General features: G+C 50.3%; 1 protein-coding gene across 2 annotated transcripts; it reads left to right on the top strand.

Moving 5' to 3' along the window:
* Positions 1-1337: 1337 nt before the first annotated feature.
* Lmbr1l (limb development membrane protein 1 like) lies at positions 1338-17669 on the top strand. 2 transcript variants are annotated; one of them, XM_052748884.1, is made up of 17 exons: positions 1347-1759; positions 4394-4478; positions 5865-5898; positions 7114-7253; positions 7395-7498; positions 8138-8264; positions 10152-10220; positions 10317-10381; positions 10668-10740; positions 10824-10907; positions 10986-11062; positions 11757-11834; positions 12134-12207; positions 13239-13329; positions 13509-13575; positions 15800-15961; positions 16138-17669. In XM_052748884.1, exons 1-17 carry the CDS (start codon positions 1688-1690, stop codon positions 16203-16205), a joined length of 1470 nt encoding a protein of 489 aa, XP_052604844.1. In that variant the 5' UTR covers positions 1347-1687; the 3' UTR covers positions 16206-17669. The 2 variants fall into 2 exon arrangements, 1 of the variants encoding a protein (XP_052604844.1); XR_008220698.1 differs by lacking the exon at positions 16138-17669 and having other exon boundaries at positions 1338-1759; positions 13112-13329; positions 15800-15843.
* Positions 17670-18384: the final 715 nt, after the last annotated feature.

The raw sequence follows: 18384 nt of genomic DNA, 5'->3' as shown, positions 1-18384 counted from the left end.
ACACTGAAGAAGTCGGACATGTGGTACAGAGGAGAGGCAACCGAGCCATGCAGAAGAAGGTAGATTAATAAAAAGATTAATTTAAGTTATAAGAGTGAGTTGGGGAAAAGTCTAAGCTAAGGCCAAGTTTTCATAATTAATAAGTCTACATGTTGTTATCTGGCAATCCAAAGATAGTTCAACAAGAAAGCTTGCTACACACACAGACACACACATATATCTGCATATTTTTTTTTGCTTTTTGAGATAGATTCTCATCATGTTACTCTGGTTGGCCTGGAATTGGATATGTAGACCAGGCTGGCCTTGAGTTTAGAGATCCAGTTGCTTCTGCCTTCCTATTGCTGGAATTAAAGGCATCTGTCACAATGCCCAGCTAGAATCTAAGTCTTAAGTAGGACCGCGACAACCTTTCTTTTCTAGTCTCAAATTCTTGCTATGATGTTAAAATCAGATAAAGGCTATAAAGAGAACAGCACATAGCAGGTAGGTAGTTAATGTTTGGTAGTTAGTTAATGTTTGGCTCAATCCGCTCATCAGTATTCCCTGTGGACATTTCCTCACAGGGTTTCAGGATAGCCCGGGCCTGGTAGAACATGCCTATCATCTAGCAATCAACTGGGAGGCTGAGGAAGATCGCTAAGAATTCAAGGATAGCCTGGTTTGCGTAGCAAGACCTGTCTCAACAAAACAAAAGTTTCGTGACATTTTTTTGTAGTCTCCTATCCTTTTTTTTTTATTTTGTTTTGTTTTCGAGACAGGGTTTTTCTGTGTAGCCCTGGCTGCCCTGGAACTCACTCTGTAGACCAGGGTGGCTTGAACTCAGCGATCCACCTGTCTCTGCCTCCTGGGATGCCACCACGGCCCGGCTTCCCTATCCAGCTTTTGTTTGGCTTTTATACTATTTGTCCTCTGATACCCTAGGCCTTCCATACAAATGACTGAGTGAAAGCTTTCGGGAGTGGCTGGGGGGAACTCCAACACAAACACACCTCGAGAAAAAGCTCTAGGCCCTTGACGGGCGCCAGGGCAGCGGCTCCTTCTCACAGCTCCGTGGTGCTCTTACACCTAGACTGGCTGTCCGGATGCAAACCATTCATTTAAACTAAAATCGTGGCTGACACTAACTAATACCCTGGAACCATCCTATCTCACCAGCGGAACAAGTGGATTCTTAAGTTTTAGAACAGCTTCGACAGGCCAAAAATATCCCACCTCCCTTCCCAGAATATCCTATCAGCGCATCCCTATCGATGAGCGACGGCCGACGAGGAGCCAATCAGTTCCGCTCTTTGGAAGAAACCCGCCCATGCCTTGTGTCGTCACTGGGCCTCTTAAAAGGCTCGCACCAAGCCTGGCGCTTCCGCGTAGCTGGGCGGCCGGTACTAGCGTTGACACGTGACTGTGGGTGACCACCCCCCCCCACCTTAAAGGGGAGGGAGCAGCGGGGGGACCCGAGCCCTTTAAGACAAGGCGGGCTGGGACCTGCCCCTTTAAGGGCGGGGCGTCCGACGGCAGAATCCGAGCCCCAGATTACCTTGAGTTTCCGTCACGGGCAGCGAGGAGCGGCTCCTCGGCTGGGTCCGGGTGCTTGGCGGGCGGCGGCGGCGGCGGCGGCGGCGGCCTCATCCCCGCTCGTCCTCCCCGGGCCCGGAGACACCCCCGCCCCAGTCATGCTGAGCAGAGTATGGAAGCAGCTGACTACGAAGTGCTATCCGTGCGAGAGCAGCTGTTCCACGACAGGGTCCGCGAATGCATCGTGAGTGCGGGACCTGGGCGGGAAGGGGCCGGGCCGAGGTGGGAGGGGCGCGGGCGGGCAGCGGTGGGGACAGGAAGTCCTGCTGCCCGGCCTCCCAGCACCTCGGTCCCCGAGAGGGCCGGGGGGCGGGACGGCGAACTCGGGAGTCGGGTCCGCCGGGTCCCTGAGCCGTAAACAAAGCCGCGGGGTTTCCGTTCCTCCGCTGCTCGCCCCTCCCCCCCGCCCCCTTCTACTCCACCCCGGTGGGCGTTCCTGGCGGTGGGTCCTCTTGGCGAGGAAGAGTCTGATCATCTGGAAAAGGATGGATTTGCTTCGGGACAGGTTGATGTGCGTGTTCCCCTTGAAAGTAGATGGAGGGCGATCGTAGCGGGTGTTGGAGACCCGGTCACATTGAGCAGTTAACTAAGGGACCTGCTCGGCTGGCGCGAGGGAAGAAGAGTAGGGATGTCGTGGGTCCTCCCACTGAGGAAGAAAGTAATCCTGTCCGAGGTGGGTTGTCAGATAGGGGAGATGGGGACACCCCGAAGTCTGGGCGGCGCCTGTTTTCTCTCCCCTTCAAGGATGGTGGTTTGTTTTCATTCGCGTTGTGTTTGAACCCTGGGCCTCTGGCGTGCAGCATGCCAAACACAAGCCAACACAGTGACGCACACCCCGCAACACTTCCTGATCATGGAAGACTGAGTGTCCAGCTTTCTGGCCATTCAGGGGAGTTCTTCTGTGAGGGGGGTCCGCGGTAGTCCTGAGCACATCTAGTGGACTCCTTACTCCTTCGGGGTAGCCCGTAATTGCAGCTGAACCTTCCACACAGTGGTATACTGCTCCAGGATAGGAACATCCAGTGGAACTTAGGGAAGCATATTTTCCTTGGATCATCTCTCCGTCTCGGCTGTTTCTCCCACAGAGCTCTGCACGTACTAAATGAAAAGAGAAGGGTCTGGAGGAATGGAAAGAAGTCTTACTAAATTGAGGGGAGACACAGATGGAGTCAGCCTTCATTTTTCTCAGGCCGAGCTTTAGGCTGCCCCTAGGCGTGCTTAGATTGAAGAGAAAGTAGAGGGAAACAGGATATACCTAGGTCTCCCTTATCGATGAGGGCTGGAAAGTACAAGTGTATGGCCCGAGGTGTAAGAATCAAGTAGCATCCCTGGTGTGTTCCTTGGTGGAGAGGTACTCATTGGGACGTTGGGCATATCACAGAGGCACATCTAGGCCTTGAGATGCTGTATAGGGGCTGACAACCTGGAGGGATGAGCCCTCAGAAACTGCTTGTATGTTTCTGCCTTCTAAAGCATTAACTTAGGACATCAGCACCAGCCAAGGGCAGCTGAAGGTTTCTACTACCTCCTTCCACATGGCTCCCATCTAGAAGTTAGAGAACCTAGGCCAGGTGGAGGTGGTGGTGTCACACGCCTTTAATCCTAGCACTCAGGAGGCAGAGGCAGGGCTGATCTCTGAGTTCGAGGCCAGCCTGATTTACAGAGTGAGTTCCAGGACAGCCAAGGGCTACACAGAGGAACCCTGGAGGGAGGGAGGGAGGGAGGGAGAGAGAGAGAGAGAGAGAGAGAGAGAGAGAGAGAGAAAGAAGCAGCAACAGCCTTTCCTCTATCTACTGGGATTGGGTGGAACCCCACGCCTGACCTTTTGAGCTCTCTACCTCCTTGGCTATTACGCAAGTTCAGGGAGGAATAAGGCAGAACACTTGGCTGTAAAAATGCAGTTACAATCTTTGTGGGCTTCCCTAAGTCAAAAGCTCCAGCTCTGTTCTAGGTACAGGACTTCCTTGGTTGTTCTTGTCACGGTACAGATTTCCTATAGGGTCAGTTCCTCTTGGAGACTAGAAGACACATGAGGCTGATCTTGTCTTTGCCTACCTCAACTGCAATGAGGTAGCTGCATTCTCCAGCTTTGAGGTAGTGTAGAGATGTAACCCACACACTAATTATCTGTCCTGTCAATTGAAGGTCTAACCACTCAGGGCCGTGGGTAGGTCCTAAGAGACCTGGCCCTGAAGTTGGAAGTCACTTGTGGTAGGGTCTGAGGACTGACTAAAGTGGCAGATAACCAGCTCTGGAAATGCTGGGCCTGACATCTCAGGCTAAATGATAATTAAATGGGCTCTAGTTTAGCACAGAGCAGACCTGATGTTTCAGGCCCTGATGAAACAGAGTAGAAGTTCTGATGTGGTCTAGAGACGTGATTCTCTCATAGTAGTTCACGGAGTACCCTTTCCCTTGACAGCAAATGGAGTTGGGTAAGAGGCCATACCAAGACAATGCACACATCTTTCCTCAAGCCTTTACTTTCCCAGAATATTCTCAAAGTATAGTCAGTCTCTCTTGTTCTATGGCCTGATTTAGGGTATGGGTTGTTCATGAGTATATGTATTTCTAGGAGTGTCTCTGCTCACCTCTAAAGATATGGTTGAAGCTTGTAGCTCCAGCAGAGTACTGGGGCTGGGTTGGCACTGTTTCCCCAGGGACTTGGGACATCCTCTGTTTGGTTCTTAGCTAGAAGGAAGGCATCTGTGAGAATTGTAGAATCCTGGATGTATGGAGCTTTATATTGAGGCCCTTGGGGCTGTGGAATGTGCTGGAAACTATAGAAGTTCTCATTCCAGGCTGTCTTTTGCCACAGATCTCGATACTTCTGTTTGCGACACTCTACATCCTCTGCCATGTCTTCCTGACCCGCTTCAAGAAGCCCGCTGAATTCACCACAGGTGCTTCTGACTTCCTACCTCAGCCACAGTGCCGGTTGCCATGGAGCTAGCCTCAGAGGAGTGGGTGACGGTGCCTGTGGGGACAAGAGAGGTGGCTGTGCTGGGCTGTGCTGGAAGCTTGGCTGCCTCGGCCCGTCCTTCCACGGGCAGAGCTAAGGTGGCCTAGATGGAAATAGCTTTCGTTTCTTTCTTGTAACTTAATTACTTTATTTCTATATATTTTAAGGTAGAGTACAAAATAATGTATTGTGGCTTTTTCAAAGTCAGGTACCCCTTTCTTGGTTTTATTTTGTTTTATAGACAATATCTCATGTAGTCCTGGCTGGCCTCAAACTCTTTATTTAGCTAAGGGTGACCTTGAACTCCTGTCTCTATCTCCCAAATACTGGACTTCATGGTGTATTGGTGTGTGCTACCACATCTCTATCCATGTAGCTTTTCTTTCTCTTTTTTTCTCTCTCCTTCCCTCCCTCCTTCTCTCCCTCCCTCCCTCCTTCTCTCCCTCCTTCCCTCCCTCTCCCTTCTCTTCTTTCCTTCCCTCTTCCTTCCTTCCTGTCTTTCCTTTTGAGACAGGGTTTCTCTGTGTAGCCCTGGCTCTCCTGGAACTCACTTTGTAGACCAGGCTGGCCTTGAACTCAAGAGATCCGCCTGCCTCTGCCTCCCAAGTTCTAGGATTAAAGACGTGCGCCACCACCGGCCGGCATCCATGTAGCTTTTCTAATCCTCAGTTTCACCCTACAAAACGGGCATAATTAAGTCCACCTAGTACTTTGTCACGGGAGGACCAAATGAGAGCCGTTTGTGACCCTGAAGTGGGCAGCTGCAGGCTGAGTGTCAGGGGCACTTGCTTTGTGCCATCTTCTTTCCTAGTGCTTTCCCACTGGACCTGGCACCTCCCAAGGGTTGGCAACGTTCATCTTTCTAAGTTTTCTCAGAGTGTAGCTTTGGGTCCCATAGATCTCAGTGGGTCTAGAGAAACATGCCTAGCAAGTTATCTCCATTAGTGCTGCCCCTCGGGGACTTTTCTCTGTGAATCCCCTCTTCCCCTCACCCAGCCACTGATATGAACAACCTCACAGACTGCAGTCTGAGCCTCTATAAAGAGGAACCTGTGGTGATAGTGATGGTGGGGAGGAGGGAGAGGAGGGAGAGGAGGAAGAGGAGGAGGGGAATTTGGGGCTTATATTCTGTGTACCTAGGACCACTGATGATTAAACTGCCACCTTGGTTGGAGAACAGGTTGAGGTTTATAATGTAAGATCTCCCAGAGCCTCTTCTTCAGCACTGTTGTCAATGGTGGGGACAAGGGACACATTATAGTACATCTGACTCCCAGAACTGCCCACTGCTGTCCTGCTGAGCCCCCTTCCTGTCTGTCTCTTGCAGTGGATGATGAAGATGCCACCGTTAACAAGATTGCGTGAGTGTTGCTCCCTCAAACCCCGAATCCAGTGACTTAAACGCTGGGATCTGGAAAGTCCTTTAGGGCAGCAGGAGAAGGAGCTGTCATCTGTCCAAGAGAGAAAGAGTTCCTACTTCCACCCTGTCTCTGGCTTCTTCCGGCATTGCCTTATGCTGGGGATGCTCAGAAAAGCTGCTGTTCCTGTCTCCCTGGTTGGGCCAGGTGCTTCATGATCAGGATGTTGGCTTGGACCTGCCTGAGTCACCAAGAAATGGCTTCAGCTTGGCCTCACTTCCCAGCAGTCAATGTGGGTGGGGAATGGAAGGGGGAGACAGATTAAGGAAACAGGACAGGGTTTGGTGAAGATTAAAAACCCCTGAGGAATCAGGGAAACCCTGTCTCGAACACCCACTTTCCCAAAACATACACACACACACACACACACCCTGAGGGCAAAAAATGCTTGGTTCTTAGAGGAAGACCCTTATTATGGACATTTTTTTAAATCTTATTTATTTTTATTTTATGTGAATTGGTGTTTTGCCATGGGTGTGGAGTTCCCTGGAACTGTAGTCACAGACAGCTGTAAGCTGTCATGTGGTTGCTGGGAATTAACCACTGAGCCATGTCTCCAGCCTCCTATGGACGGTTCTTATTCACTAGCAGCACATACAGAGGAAATGTGGAGGTGCCCCCTCTGGCTTGACAGACTAGAAGGCAGCACTCTCCTTTTGAATTTGTTTCCAGCTGGTGCGGCCCATGGCACAGGCCTTGCTTAGGAAGTTGGGTTTTAGCTTGTCTTTATCCTCTGCACTAATGCCTTCTTAAAGGGCATAGCCATATGGAGTGACTGAGCTCTTATCTGTAGGGAAAGAGGCAAGCTCAGAAATCTATATCCCTAAGCAGAGGAGGTGCCACGCCCCTTGCTTTGTTAGCATTCCTGGCATGCCCTATGGGCTTGTATGGGAAGATCACATTCCCAGGATAGCCTAAACAAGTGACATGGCCGGTGATCAGGTGCCCATGAATGCCTGAGTTGGCATCCATCCCAGGTGCCAAGGCTACCCTATAGGTGAGGACTAGGATGGGATAGCAGTGGGCAGAGCCCAGCTCGGTAGCTCCTTCCCATCGCTCTGGCTGGTTCTAGAAGCCATAGATGCCCTTGGAGAAAATGGGCCTTCTAGGGCAGCAGGGTGGTGAGTGCTGGGCAGACACCTCCTCTTCCCTTCTTAGGCTGGAGCTGTGCACCTTTACCCTGGCAGTCGCCCTGGGGGCCGTCTTACTCTTACCCTTCTCCATCCTCAGCAATGAGGTGTTGCTCTCATTGCCACGGAACTACTATATCCAGTGGCTCAACGGCTCCCTCATCCACGGTACGTGGCTCTGGACTGGAGCTGGGGCAGGGAGTAGGGCAGGTAATTAGGCAGACCCAGGCAGCCTTGGGCTAATCAGTCATGGCGCCCACCTCCACTGGCCCCTTAATGACCACCTCTGCTTTTCCTTTTTGGCTCTAGGTCTTTGGAACCTCGTTTTTCTCTTCTCCAACCTGTCCCTCATCTTCCTTATGCCCTTTGCATATTTCTTCACGGAGTCTGAGGGCTTCGCTGGCTCCAGAAAGGTAATGTGGGAATATTAGTCAACTCTGGTCTAGGGAGTTGACATAGGAGATAATTTGGAGACTTCAATCAGAGTTAAGGGATGGAACAAGGAGTCTGAGGCTGTAGCAACATGAGAAGTCATTGTCACCCCTAGCCTACAGGGCATTTCTAGAACTGTCGATAGGTAAAATTGAGAATATGAGCTGCTCATTTAGCAGAAAAGTTACTGTCTTACTGTCATAGCTGCTGCTGGAAGCCATTATGCCACAGGTGAGAGAAAGCTGCATAGGAAATCCCAGACTTGTTCCACTACCTTCCACTTCCCTGCTGATCCTTGCATTGGGCAGGCCGAACCAGAAGTCAGAGCAGAGCCTGTGTGATGCAGATGTCAGGGATCATCTCCTCGGAACAGACGAGGAGATTGAATGATTTGAGGATGGGTTTACAAGTGGATCCCCAGGATATGAAATGAACCCAGATTGGGGAGTAGGAGGGCAGAGCGATTCAGAATTAGAAGAGAGAACCAGCCCCTCCTGCCTGCTGAATCCAGACCTCCTTGGTCTCCCAAGCCCAGCCGCAGCTCTAATGTCTCCTTCCTTCCTCAGCCTGCTGTAAAATTGACCCCCTTCCTCTGCTTTACCCGTTTCTTCCTCCTGTAGGGTGTCCTGGGCCGGGTCTACGAGACAGTGGTGATGTTAATACTCCTCACTCTGCTTGTCCTGGGCATGGTGTGGGTGGCATCCGCCATTGTAGATAATGACAAGGCCAGCAGGGAATCACTCTATGGTGAGAGTTCAATTTTCTGTCACTGATCTAAAGGAGGAACAGTTTTGGCTCATGGGTTCAGAGGTTTCGGTCTGTGGTCATTTGGCTCTTGTTTCTGGGCTGTGGTGAAGCCGAACCTCATGGCAAGGATCATGTGCTGGAGCAAAGCCTCTAAACCCGTGGATGGCTAAAACTATGCTCCAGTCACGTCCTAAGAACACCACCTCTGCCCATTGTAATGGGGGCCCAAGCCTTCAACATTCACGTTTTGAAAGACCATTTTATATCCAAACCACAACAGAGCGCCAGCCTTTTCCTCTTTTACAAGATTTATGTGTATTGGGTGTTTTCCCTGTATCTGTGTCTGTGCACCACATCTGTGCAGTGCCAACAGAGACCAGAAGAGGGCATCAGATCCTCTGGAACTGGAGTTACAGGAGGCTGTGAGCTGCCCTGTGGGGCTGGGAACCAAACCTGGCTCCTCTGTAAGATCAACAACTGCTCTTACACTGAGCATCTCTCCAGCCCCTGTCAGTCCACCTCCTCTCAGAGCTTGTAATCTGAGCACTCGGGACTAAGGGTGACTTGCCATGAGTTCATACAGTGAGTTTGCATCTTGGGACACAGAGGAAGACGCTCTGTCTCTCTCACTCTGTCTTTTGGAGAGTGTTTCTTTGCCACACAAAGAAACCCTGGCTGTTCTCCAACTCACAGAGATCTGCTTGCTTCTGCCTACCAAGTGTTGGTATGAAAGGTGTTCACCACCACCACCACCACCACTCATCTAAGATTCTGTCTGAAAAGAAGAGAAAAGAAAAGAAATGAAAAAAAAATCCTGGCTCTTGAATTGGCCGTGTGCATTTAGTCAACTGTAGTCCCCCTAAGTGGAGAAGACTGGCAGCGTTCCTATAGGCTGGAGTTCCAAACTGATGGACTTTGGACACATCCAACACATAGAAATATTCCCTGGGTCCACGCAGTGATTTTAAAAAATAGATAATCAGCCAGGCATGGTAGCCCACAGTTTTAATCCCAGCATTCAGGAGACTGAGGCAGGTGGATCCCTGTGAGTTCTCAGCCAGCCTGGACTACATAGAAAGACCTTGTTTAAAAATAAACAGGGGCTGGAGAGATGGCTCAGCAGTTAAGAGCAGTGGCTACTCTTCCAGAGGTCCTGAGTTCAATTCCCAGCAACCACATGGTGGCTCACAACCATCCGTAATGAGATCTTGTGCCCTCTTCTGGCCTGCAAGCATGAATGTAGACAGAACACTGTATACATCATAAATAAATAAATCTTTAAAAATAAACAAATAAATAATAGATAACCAATTGTTGACTATGAAGCCCAGGCTGGCCTTGAAATCTTTCTGCCTCCACCTCCTGATTCTGCTGGGGTTACCAGGCATGTGTGCCACCATATCTGGCCTCCCACTTTAAAACCGAGAAGTTTCGCCGGGCGGTGGTGGCGCACGCCTTTAATCCCAGCACTCGGGAGGCAGAGACAGGCGGATCTCTGTGAGTTCGAGGCCAGCCTGGTCTGCAGTGCGAGATCCAGGAAAGGCGCAAAGCTGCACAGAGAAACCCTGTCTCGAAAAACCAAAAAAAAAAAAAAAAAAAAAAAAAAACCGAGAAGTTTCATCTCAGTTTCTGCCTTGCTTGACAAGGGAGAGGATCTGGCTATACTTAACCCTGCTCACCTGGACCAGACAGCAGCTGTGTCTTGTATAATTCAGGGTCTCTAGTTTGCCCGGCACTCTACCACTAACCTGGACCAGCTTTCCCATGTGTGTTACTTGCCTGTAGCCTGCGGTGTTTGAATTGTGTTCTTGTCTAGACCCTGAGGCCTGTCACTTCCTGGTAATCAGGAGGAGTAAGACAGGCTGACATGCCTTTTCTTGTCTTTAGACTTCTGGGAGTACTACCTCCCCTACCTCTACTCCTGTATCTCCTTCCTCGGAGTCCTCCTCCTCCTGGGTGAGTGCAGAGTCGGGGAGGCTCCAGCAGTCCGGGTGGAAGGAGAAGGGCAGGGGAAGGATCTAACGGGTGACTGACAAGCTCTTGTCCCAACAGTGTGCACTCCACTGGGTCTCGCCCGCATGTTCTCCGTCACTGGGAAGTTGCTGGTCAAACCTCGAGTATGTAGCGCTCCTTGCCTTTTGTACAGGGTGAATCTCCTGCATCTGAAGCCGAACACTGAAATGAACCTAGGGTTGTGTTGTGCACAGCCTGCAGAAGGGCACAGCCTCGGTTGGCTTCTGTGTCCTTTGCCCCATCCTCTTGAGCTGGTCAGAACTCGGGTTGGAAGGGATAGGACAAAGCTGCTGGGCATGGGGGGTGAAGGAGAGTTAGAGCCAAGACTGGGACTGTAGAGGGCTGTTGGGGTCAGAGCCTCTGACAGCCCCCTCTCCCCCCTGCCCTCAGCTACTGGAAGATCTGGAAGAACAGCTGAACTGTTCAGCGTTTGAGGAGGCAGCTCTGACTCGAAGAATCTGCAGTGAGTTCAAATACTCCCTTGCTTGGGTGGTGGACTGACTGGCCTTGGCAAGCACTGCAGGGAAGTGTGTTCTCTGCCCTCAGATCCCACCTCCTGCTGGCTGCCTTTGGACATGGAGCTGCTGCACAGACAAGTCCTGGCTCTGCAGACACAGAGGGTCCTCTTGGGTATGTGACTTGTGCTTTACCCAGGGAGAGCAGATCCTTGTTCCAGGTACTTGCTAACAACCTCCCATTCCTGCACAGAAAAGCGGCGGAAGGCTTCAGCCTGGCAGCGGAACCTGGGCTACCCTCTGGCCATGCTGTGCTTGCTGCTGCTGACGGTGGGTTTACTGGCCTTGGTGGGCATGGGGAGTATGGGTACTTGAGCATCCTCAGGGAGGACAAAGGTGTACGTGGACATGGTTGTCGTCCATTGTGGTAGTTGCCTGTCAAGTGCCTGCTTTGTGTCCCTTCCTGTGCTAAGAACATTAATTCCCATTTTGTAGATGAAGAAACACAGCTGACTTGCCCCAAATCCCACAAAGTCATTGAGAAGACACACAGATTTGCCTTGGAATGAGAACAAAGGTTAAAATCTAGTGTCTCTTCTGTACTGGATTAGGACTTCAGGAATAGTTTCAGAGGAAACAGTACCTTTCTCCAGGTCATTTCTTGTGTGTGTGTATGTGTGTGTGTGTGTGTGTGTGTGTGTGTGTGTGTGTGTGTGTGTGTGTGTCTGGGGTTGGACCAGGCCTTGGCGTGTGGTCAGTGCTCTGCAGAGTTGCACTCCTTGCCCCATAGCTGTGCTCTCTCTGGTTAGGCTTTGCAGTCCGTCCATTTGGAAGCAGTTCATCCAGTGATACCCTCAGAGCGCTGTGTTGCCAGCAGCAGATCGAGGAGGTCCCTAAAGCTGCTTGGGAGCAGTGCTCTTACCAACAAAACGCTCAACTAAAGAGATGCTCTTACCGTTGAGCTCAGAGCACAGCTGTGGGCTGGAGCAGGGATGATGGGAGTTGGTGCCCTTGCTGCACACAGGGCCTGTCTGTGCTTATCGTGGCCATCCATATCCTGGAGCTGCTCATCGACGAGGCTGCCATGCCGCGGGGCATTCAGGTACAGGGCTCTCTTCTTTCCCACCACTTCTTTTGGAGAGGACTTAAATGAGAAAGGCTAGGGAAGCTGGATATGGTGTCTTACGCCTATTATCCTAGCACTTGGAGGCTGGAGCAGGTGAATTGCCACAAGTTTCAGGACAGAATGGGCTACATTGTGCTATAGCATAATGTCTTAGGAGGGGTGGGGGGATGCTGGAGAGAGAGAAAAACAGAAGCTGAGGACAGAGAGGAGGCTGGGTAGAGCTGGTGGTACTCATGGTGGGAATGTCCCTAAATCATGCCACCCCACCCCCACAGGATGCCTCCCTGGGCCAGGTCTCCTTCTCCAAACTGGGATCCTTTGGTGCCATCATCCAGGTCATATTGATCTTGTATCCTTCTGGAAATTCCCATGGCTTCTGCTTACCAAACCTGCCTCCCAGGACTCCAATAGACTCCTTGGGAACACTGAAGAGGAGGGGGGGGGCGCAAATCTTCATCTAACTTGGGTTCAGACAAGGAAATATTTGATCTTGAGGACTGGGGAGATAACTCAGTGGGCTAAGTGCATCTGCCTGTAGTCCAGTGCTGGGAGGCAGAGACAGGAAGATCTGGTGGTTTGTTCAAGAGCCAGTCTAGCCAAACTGGTAAGTTCTAGGCTTGAAAGAGCCTGTCTCAGAAAAGAGTAAGGTTGTAGCTGTCGAGATGGTTCAGCGAGGGCTGGGAGAGGAGTCAGCGGTTAGGGGTAGTGGTGCTCTTACAAGAGCACCGAATTCAGTTCCCAGCACCTGAATTCAGTTGGCTCACAACCATCTGTAACTCTAGCTGCAGAGGATCTGACTCCCTCTTCTGGCCTTTGTAGGTGTCCACACTCATATGCACATACCCTACACACGTACACACATTGAGGAAAGTGTTTTAAAAGGTGGCTCAGTACGTAAAAGTGTCTACCCTGCAAGTCTGATAACCTGGGTTCTACCCCTGGGAACTCACAGTGGTGTGAGAGACTGACCCCTGAAAGTTGTTCTCTGTAGCATACCCTCACACACACCAACAAACGTGATAGTAAAAAAAACTAATAATGGCCGGGCGGCGGTGGCGCACGCCTTTAATCCCAGCACTCGGGAGGCAGAGCCAGGCGGATCTCTGTGAGTTCGAGGCCAGCCTGGGCTACAGAGTGAGTTCCAGGAAAAGGCACAAAGCTACACAGAGAAACCCTGTCTCGAAAAACCAAAATAAAAAAAAAAAAACTAATAATGATAGAAGACGCCCAGCCTTGACCTGTGGCCTCTGCAGACACATGGACATCACATACCCCACACAGAAAACTTTCATCTTGGAAAGAGGTCTGAGGAGTCCTTTCTCTGAGACAGGCAGTGGTTACGTAGAAGCTGGCCAGTTTTTCCCTAATCCAGGGCAACAGTTACCTGATGGTGTCTTCGGTCGTGGGTTTCTACAGTTCTCCACTCTTCCGAAGCCTGAGGCCCAGATGGCATGACACAGCTATGACACAGGTATAGCAGGGAAGGGGAGAGGCCTCCTGGGGGGCGAGCCCTGAGTGTTGGCAGCCCCCCCCCCCCCAGGTTTCTCTGTGCAGTCCTGGCTGACCTGGAACTCACAGAGTGGGCCTGCCTCTGCCTCCCGGGTGCGGGCAGCTCCTGCTGTTTTGCTTCTTCTTTGTTTTCTCTCACAGATAATCGGGAACTGCGTCTGCCTTCTGGTCCTGAGCTCCGCGCTTCCTGTCTTCTCTCGGACCCTCGGTAAGAACTGGAAGTCGGGAAGAGAACTGATTTGCTTTGTTTTCATAACTTTAAAAATGAGGTTTGGGGGCTGGAGAGCTGGCTCAGTGGTTGAGAGCACTGACTGCTCTTCCAGAGGACCCAGGTTCAGTTCCCAGCACCCAGATGGCAGCTCACAACTGTCTGTAACTGCAGTTCCAGGGGATCTTGGATGGATATGCAGGAAAAACCCCGATGCACAGAAAATAAAAATTAAAAAAAAAATAAGCCGGGCGGTGGTGGCGCACGCCTTTAATCCCAGCACTCGGGAGGCAGAGCCAGGCGGATCTCTGTGAGTTCGAGGCCAGCCTGGGCTACCAAGTGAGTCCCAGGAAAGGCGCAAAGCTACACAGAGAAACCCTGTCTTGAAAAACCAAAAAAAAAAAAAAAAAAAAAAAAAAAATGAGTTTTAAAGGCCAGTCTGGGCTTCATAGGGAGTTTCAAGCAAGTCTGGGCTACCCAGGGAGACCCTGTAACAGAACAGAACTGCCAAGGTCTCACTAATCATTCTGCCTCAGCCTCCAGAATGCTGGAATTACGTAATACACCACCATACCCAGCTGGGGTTTATTTTTTTTAGGATTTAGTAGTTTATGAGTGTTTTGCCTGTATGTGTGTTTGCACTTCTTTCATGCATGCACCTGTGGAGGTGCCAGAAGAGGGCGTCAGATGCCCTGGCACTGGAGATTCCCATGGTGGTAAGCCACTCATGCCTGCTGGGCACTGACCCAGGTACTCCTGCAAGGGCGACATATGCTCTTAACTACTGGCCATCTCTCCAGTCCCAGAATTGTTTTTTTCTTTAAATATTCTTTACATGCGTTGGTGTTTTGCCTACATGTATGTCTGTGTGAGGATGTTGATCTCTGGAACTGGAGTTACAGGTAGTTGTGAGCTGCCATGCAGGTGCTGGGAATTGAACCTGGGTCCTCTGAGAAAAACAGCCAGTGCTCTTAACCAATGAACCAGCTCTAGCCCCGGGATTTTTTTTTTTTTTTTTTTTTTTTTTTTGAGTATGTACTCAAAAAAGGTATTCAAGGGTCAGGGTCAAAAGGGGATATCTCAGTGGGTAAGGCAGTTGCCACCATCAGGCCTCTTGACTGGGGTTCAATCCCTGGAGCCCACAAGAGAGGAGGGAACCCATTGTCTCCAGTTGTCTTTTACCTGTGCATGTGCACTCACACACACACACACACACAGAAGAAGGAAAAAATACTCTGTAATTAGATGTGCTCCCTAGTGTCCACAACACACCCACCAAGAGCTCCTCCCTTCTATGCAGAAGGAGAAAATGTAGCTCCATAAAGGCCTGCACCAGGCTTTGGGTGCTTGTTTTCGGTTTTGTTTGTTGTATGTGCATGTATGTCTGTGCACCATTTGTGTGTCTGGTTCCAGAAGAGGCTAGAAGAGGGTAGGAGCCAGTCAGTGGTGGCACACTCACACCTTTAATCCCAGAACTTGGGAGACAGAGCCAGGCAGATCTCTTAAGTTCGAGGCCAGCCTGGTCTGTAGAGTGAGTTCCAGGACAGTCAGGGCTGCACAGAGAAACCCTGTCTCGGGGGGAAAAAACAAACCAACCTCCAGTTCTTAGTGATCCTCAGCTACATAGCACAGCCAGGCTGGAACACAGGAGACTGTCTCAAAGAGAGAAAGAAGGGGAGATTGTAATAGTGCCTGGTACAAACAGGTAAATGTGTGTATTGCCTTAATTACTATAGCCCCATTGTTTTCTCTGTTTTAAAATTGAAGAAACTGAGGCCCAGAGCATTTAAGGAATTTGCCATGCATCACCCAGCTATGGAGAAGTGGAATTGGGATTTAAAAAAAAGAAAGGCATGATGACAGTTTGCACTCTATGCTTAGTCTTTCTTAGTTACTGAACTGTGCACTACTGAAAACTTAGTAGCCAATTTGTAGATTCTTAGCTAGGAACCACTTGTCATCCTGGGAACTCCTAGAGCTACCTGAGGCTAGAGGCAGCCCTACTGACGGAAAAGATTTGAGTCTCTGGAAGGAGAAATAGGAGCAAATTTAGGGGCTGATGCATTCAGTAGTCCTGAACTGGCCTTGGAATGGGCTTGAGAGTAGTAATTCATGCACAGCCATGCTAGCCGATGTGATGTTCTGATGTGGCCACGAGGGGGCAGCAGAAAGTTGGGCTCCTTTGAGGAGAGGGCTTGGGGGATTCCCCTTCTTATTACTTCAGGGCTGACTCGCTTTGACCTGCTGGGTGACTTCGGACGCTTCAACTGGCTGGGCAATTTCTACATCGTGTTCCTCTACAATGCAGCCTTTGCTGGCCTCACCACACTCTGTCTGGTGAAGACCTTCACTGCAGCTGTGAGGGCAGAGCTGATTCGAGCCTTTGGTAAGGGAGTGTGAATTGTGGGCCAGGGATGTTCATTCTGAGGGTGGCCCGGCAGAGAAGAGGGTGTGCTCCCTTTTTATGTTACCTGTCTCATTCAGCCCTTGCCTGCCCTGGTTGCTTCACCTCTGAGGAGCTGGACCTGTGTCCACTCTGTCTGTCTGCTTTCTCTTTTCTAGGGCTGGACAGACTGCCGTTGCCTGTCTCTGGTTTCCCCCGGGCTTCCGGGAAGAAACAGCACCAGTGACCGACCCCTCGCTAGGGGTTGAGAAGGAGAAAACTGGACACTGCCTAGGCCTGGAGGCGAGCCAGGGTGGTTGGAATCTGAGAGAGTGGGTGGAGGAGGGAACCGAACCATCTGTACTGCTGCATAATCTGAGCCAGAGTTTGGGACCCAGCCTCCGGCCTTTTCAGATGGAGCTGTGGCCTCAGCAGAAGGTGGAGCCGGGGGACTGGCTCTAGTTCCTGGTCCCAGATCCGTTTACACATCAATCTGCCTCAATCCTGTTCCAGGCCATGCCTGAAGCCATGTTTACATGATGATGTGCAATAGGGTGGGGGGGAGTGGGGGGAACTAGGCCGGGGTAGGGTCTGGAGACAGGCTGTCTTCCTGCCTCTGGCCCAGCAGAGCCTAAGCACTGTGCTATCCTGTGGAGGGGCTTTGGACCACTGGAGAGACCACGGGTGCAGGGAGGAAGAGCGGCACCCATCAGCAATAAAGTTGATCCCAGGGTTCTCTTGGTTTTTGTAAAGAGCCTGTCTCTGTGTCTATAACACCTGTTCCAGCTGGTCCTGTGAGTCTACCTTCCCCTCTGTGCTTCCAATGCAGAGAGATGCTCTTCTTCTCTTAGTTTACTTCAGGTTGGCTGGTCTCAGCTGGTGTGTCGACCCACACCTTTACTCCCAGCGCTCAGGAGTGAAGGGATCTCTATTTTTTTTTTTAAGATTTATTTATTTATGATGTATACAGTGTTCTGCCTGCACTCCAGAAGGCACCAGATCTCATTACTGATATGTAATGAGCCACCATGTGGGTGCTGGGAGTTGAACTCCGGTCCTTTGGAAAAGCTGCCAGTGCTCTTAACCTCTGGGCCATCTCTCCAGCCCAGCTTTGTTATTTTGAGACAGGGTGTCACTTTGTAGTTCAAGCTGGCCAGTGGGATCTCTATTTTTTAATTGCAAGTTCCAGACCAGCCAAGGTTACATGGTGAGCTGAATGCACTCTACTACTTGGGGCTTTGTTTCTATACCTTGGAAATTGGGGTACTATAGCATATGGGTCCCATCCTCTGTCCACCTACACCTTCAGCCCTGACCTCCCATACTTAACAATTGTAGAGTAAAAGTGATTGGCTGGCAGTTTTTTTTATTCCTACCTTAGAGAAGAACCTGACTTCAGTTTTGTAAAGACTATCAATTCCTTGATGTCCTCAAGGGACAAACCTTCTGTAGACATCTACAGATTATACATTGCAAAGCTTCAAAGGCAACCATTTCCCCCATAGTTATTTGTAATTATTATTTTTTTGTTTGTTTTGTTTGCGACAGAGTATATAGCCCCTGGCTGGCCTGGAACTCACTGTGTGGATCAGGCTGGCCTCAAACTCATAAAGATCCACCTGCTCCTGCCTGTTTAGTGCTGGGATTAAAGGCATGTACTACCATATCTGACCCTAGAATTTTAAAAATTCTGTTACTGGGATCAGGAATATCATGGTGTGTGTGGAGTCAGGATAACTTGAGTCTGTTCTCCCAGTGTGTGGATCCTGGGGAATCAAATTCAACAAATGCCTCTGCCCTCCTGTCCTGACCTTTCCAGTCCTGGGGGAGGTGTCAAACCCAGGACCTCACACTTGCTAGGCACTTGGCTCTACCATTGAGCTACATTGCCATCACCATGATCATCTCCTTGTAGATGGAAGTCAGAGGTCAGAAGGGTTTCTTCAACTTTTTCTCCTAGTTCATAGAAAGTCACTGAGTGCTAGCCTTGGAACTGGGTGGAGGGAGGGTGAACGTGGAATACAAAAGTGTAGATTCCACAAATACTTGCCAAGTACAGTACTTTAAGCTAGACGGCCTTGGAAATACCCGATAAACAAGCCTGTGCTGAAGAGTTGCTTTGTCTAAAGGGTGCCAGTATTCTAGTACTGCTGTGGCAGTGAATCACGGTCCTACAATGGGACGTAGGTCACAGTGTCAGGACATCAGGGAAAGTTTTTTGTTTATAACTTTGTAATGTTTATTTTGCACGTGTGCGCATGGGCACACATGGTGTTAAGTGTAGAGATCAGAGGACAACTCGCTTTGGTTCTCTCCTTCTGCCATGTGAGTTTGGGTTGGAACCAGGTTGTTGGGCTTGGTGACTAGTGCTTTTACATACTGAGCCATCTTCCCAGCCCTGTTTGGTTTTGAGGTCTCATTATATA

This window comes from Peromyscus californicus, unplaced genomic scaffold, assembly GCF_007827085.1.
Source record: "Peromyscus californicus insignis strain IS unplaced genomic scaffold, ASM782708v3 Scaffold_20__1_contigs__length_68692818, whole genome shotgun sequence".
Lineage (NCBI taxonomy): Eukaryota > Metazoa > Chordata > Mammalia > Rodentia > Cricetidae > Peromyscus > Peromyscus californicus.
This window is presented reverse-complemented; position numbering and strand designations above follow the sequence as displayed.

Excerpts from the sequence above, each read along its gene's own strand:
- Lmbr1l (XM_052748884.1), top strand. The coding sequence starts at position 1,688 with ATGGAAGCAGCTGACTACGAAGTGCTATCCGTGCGAGAGCAGCTGTTC. Across the intron at positions 10,382-10,667 it reads AGTTGCTGGTCAAACCTCGA|CTACTGGAAGATCTGGAAGA; the intron begins GTATGTAGCGCT and ends CCCTGCCCTCAG. Across the intron at positions 10,908-10,985 it reads GACACAGAGGGTCCTCTTGG|AAAAGCGGCGGAAGGCTTCA; the intron begins GTATGTGACTTG and ends ATTCCTGCACAG.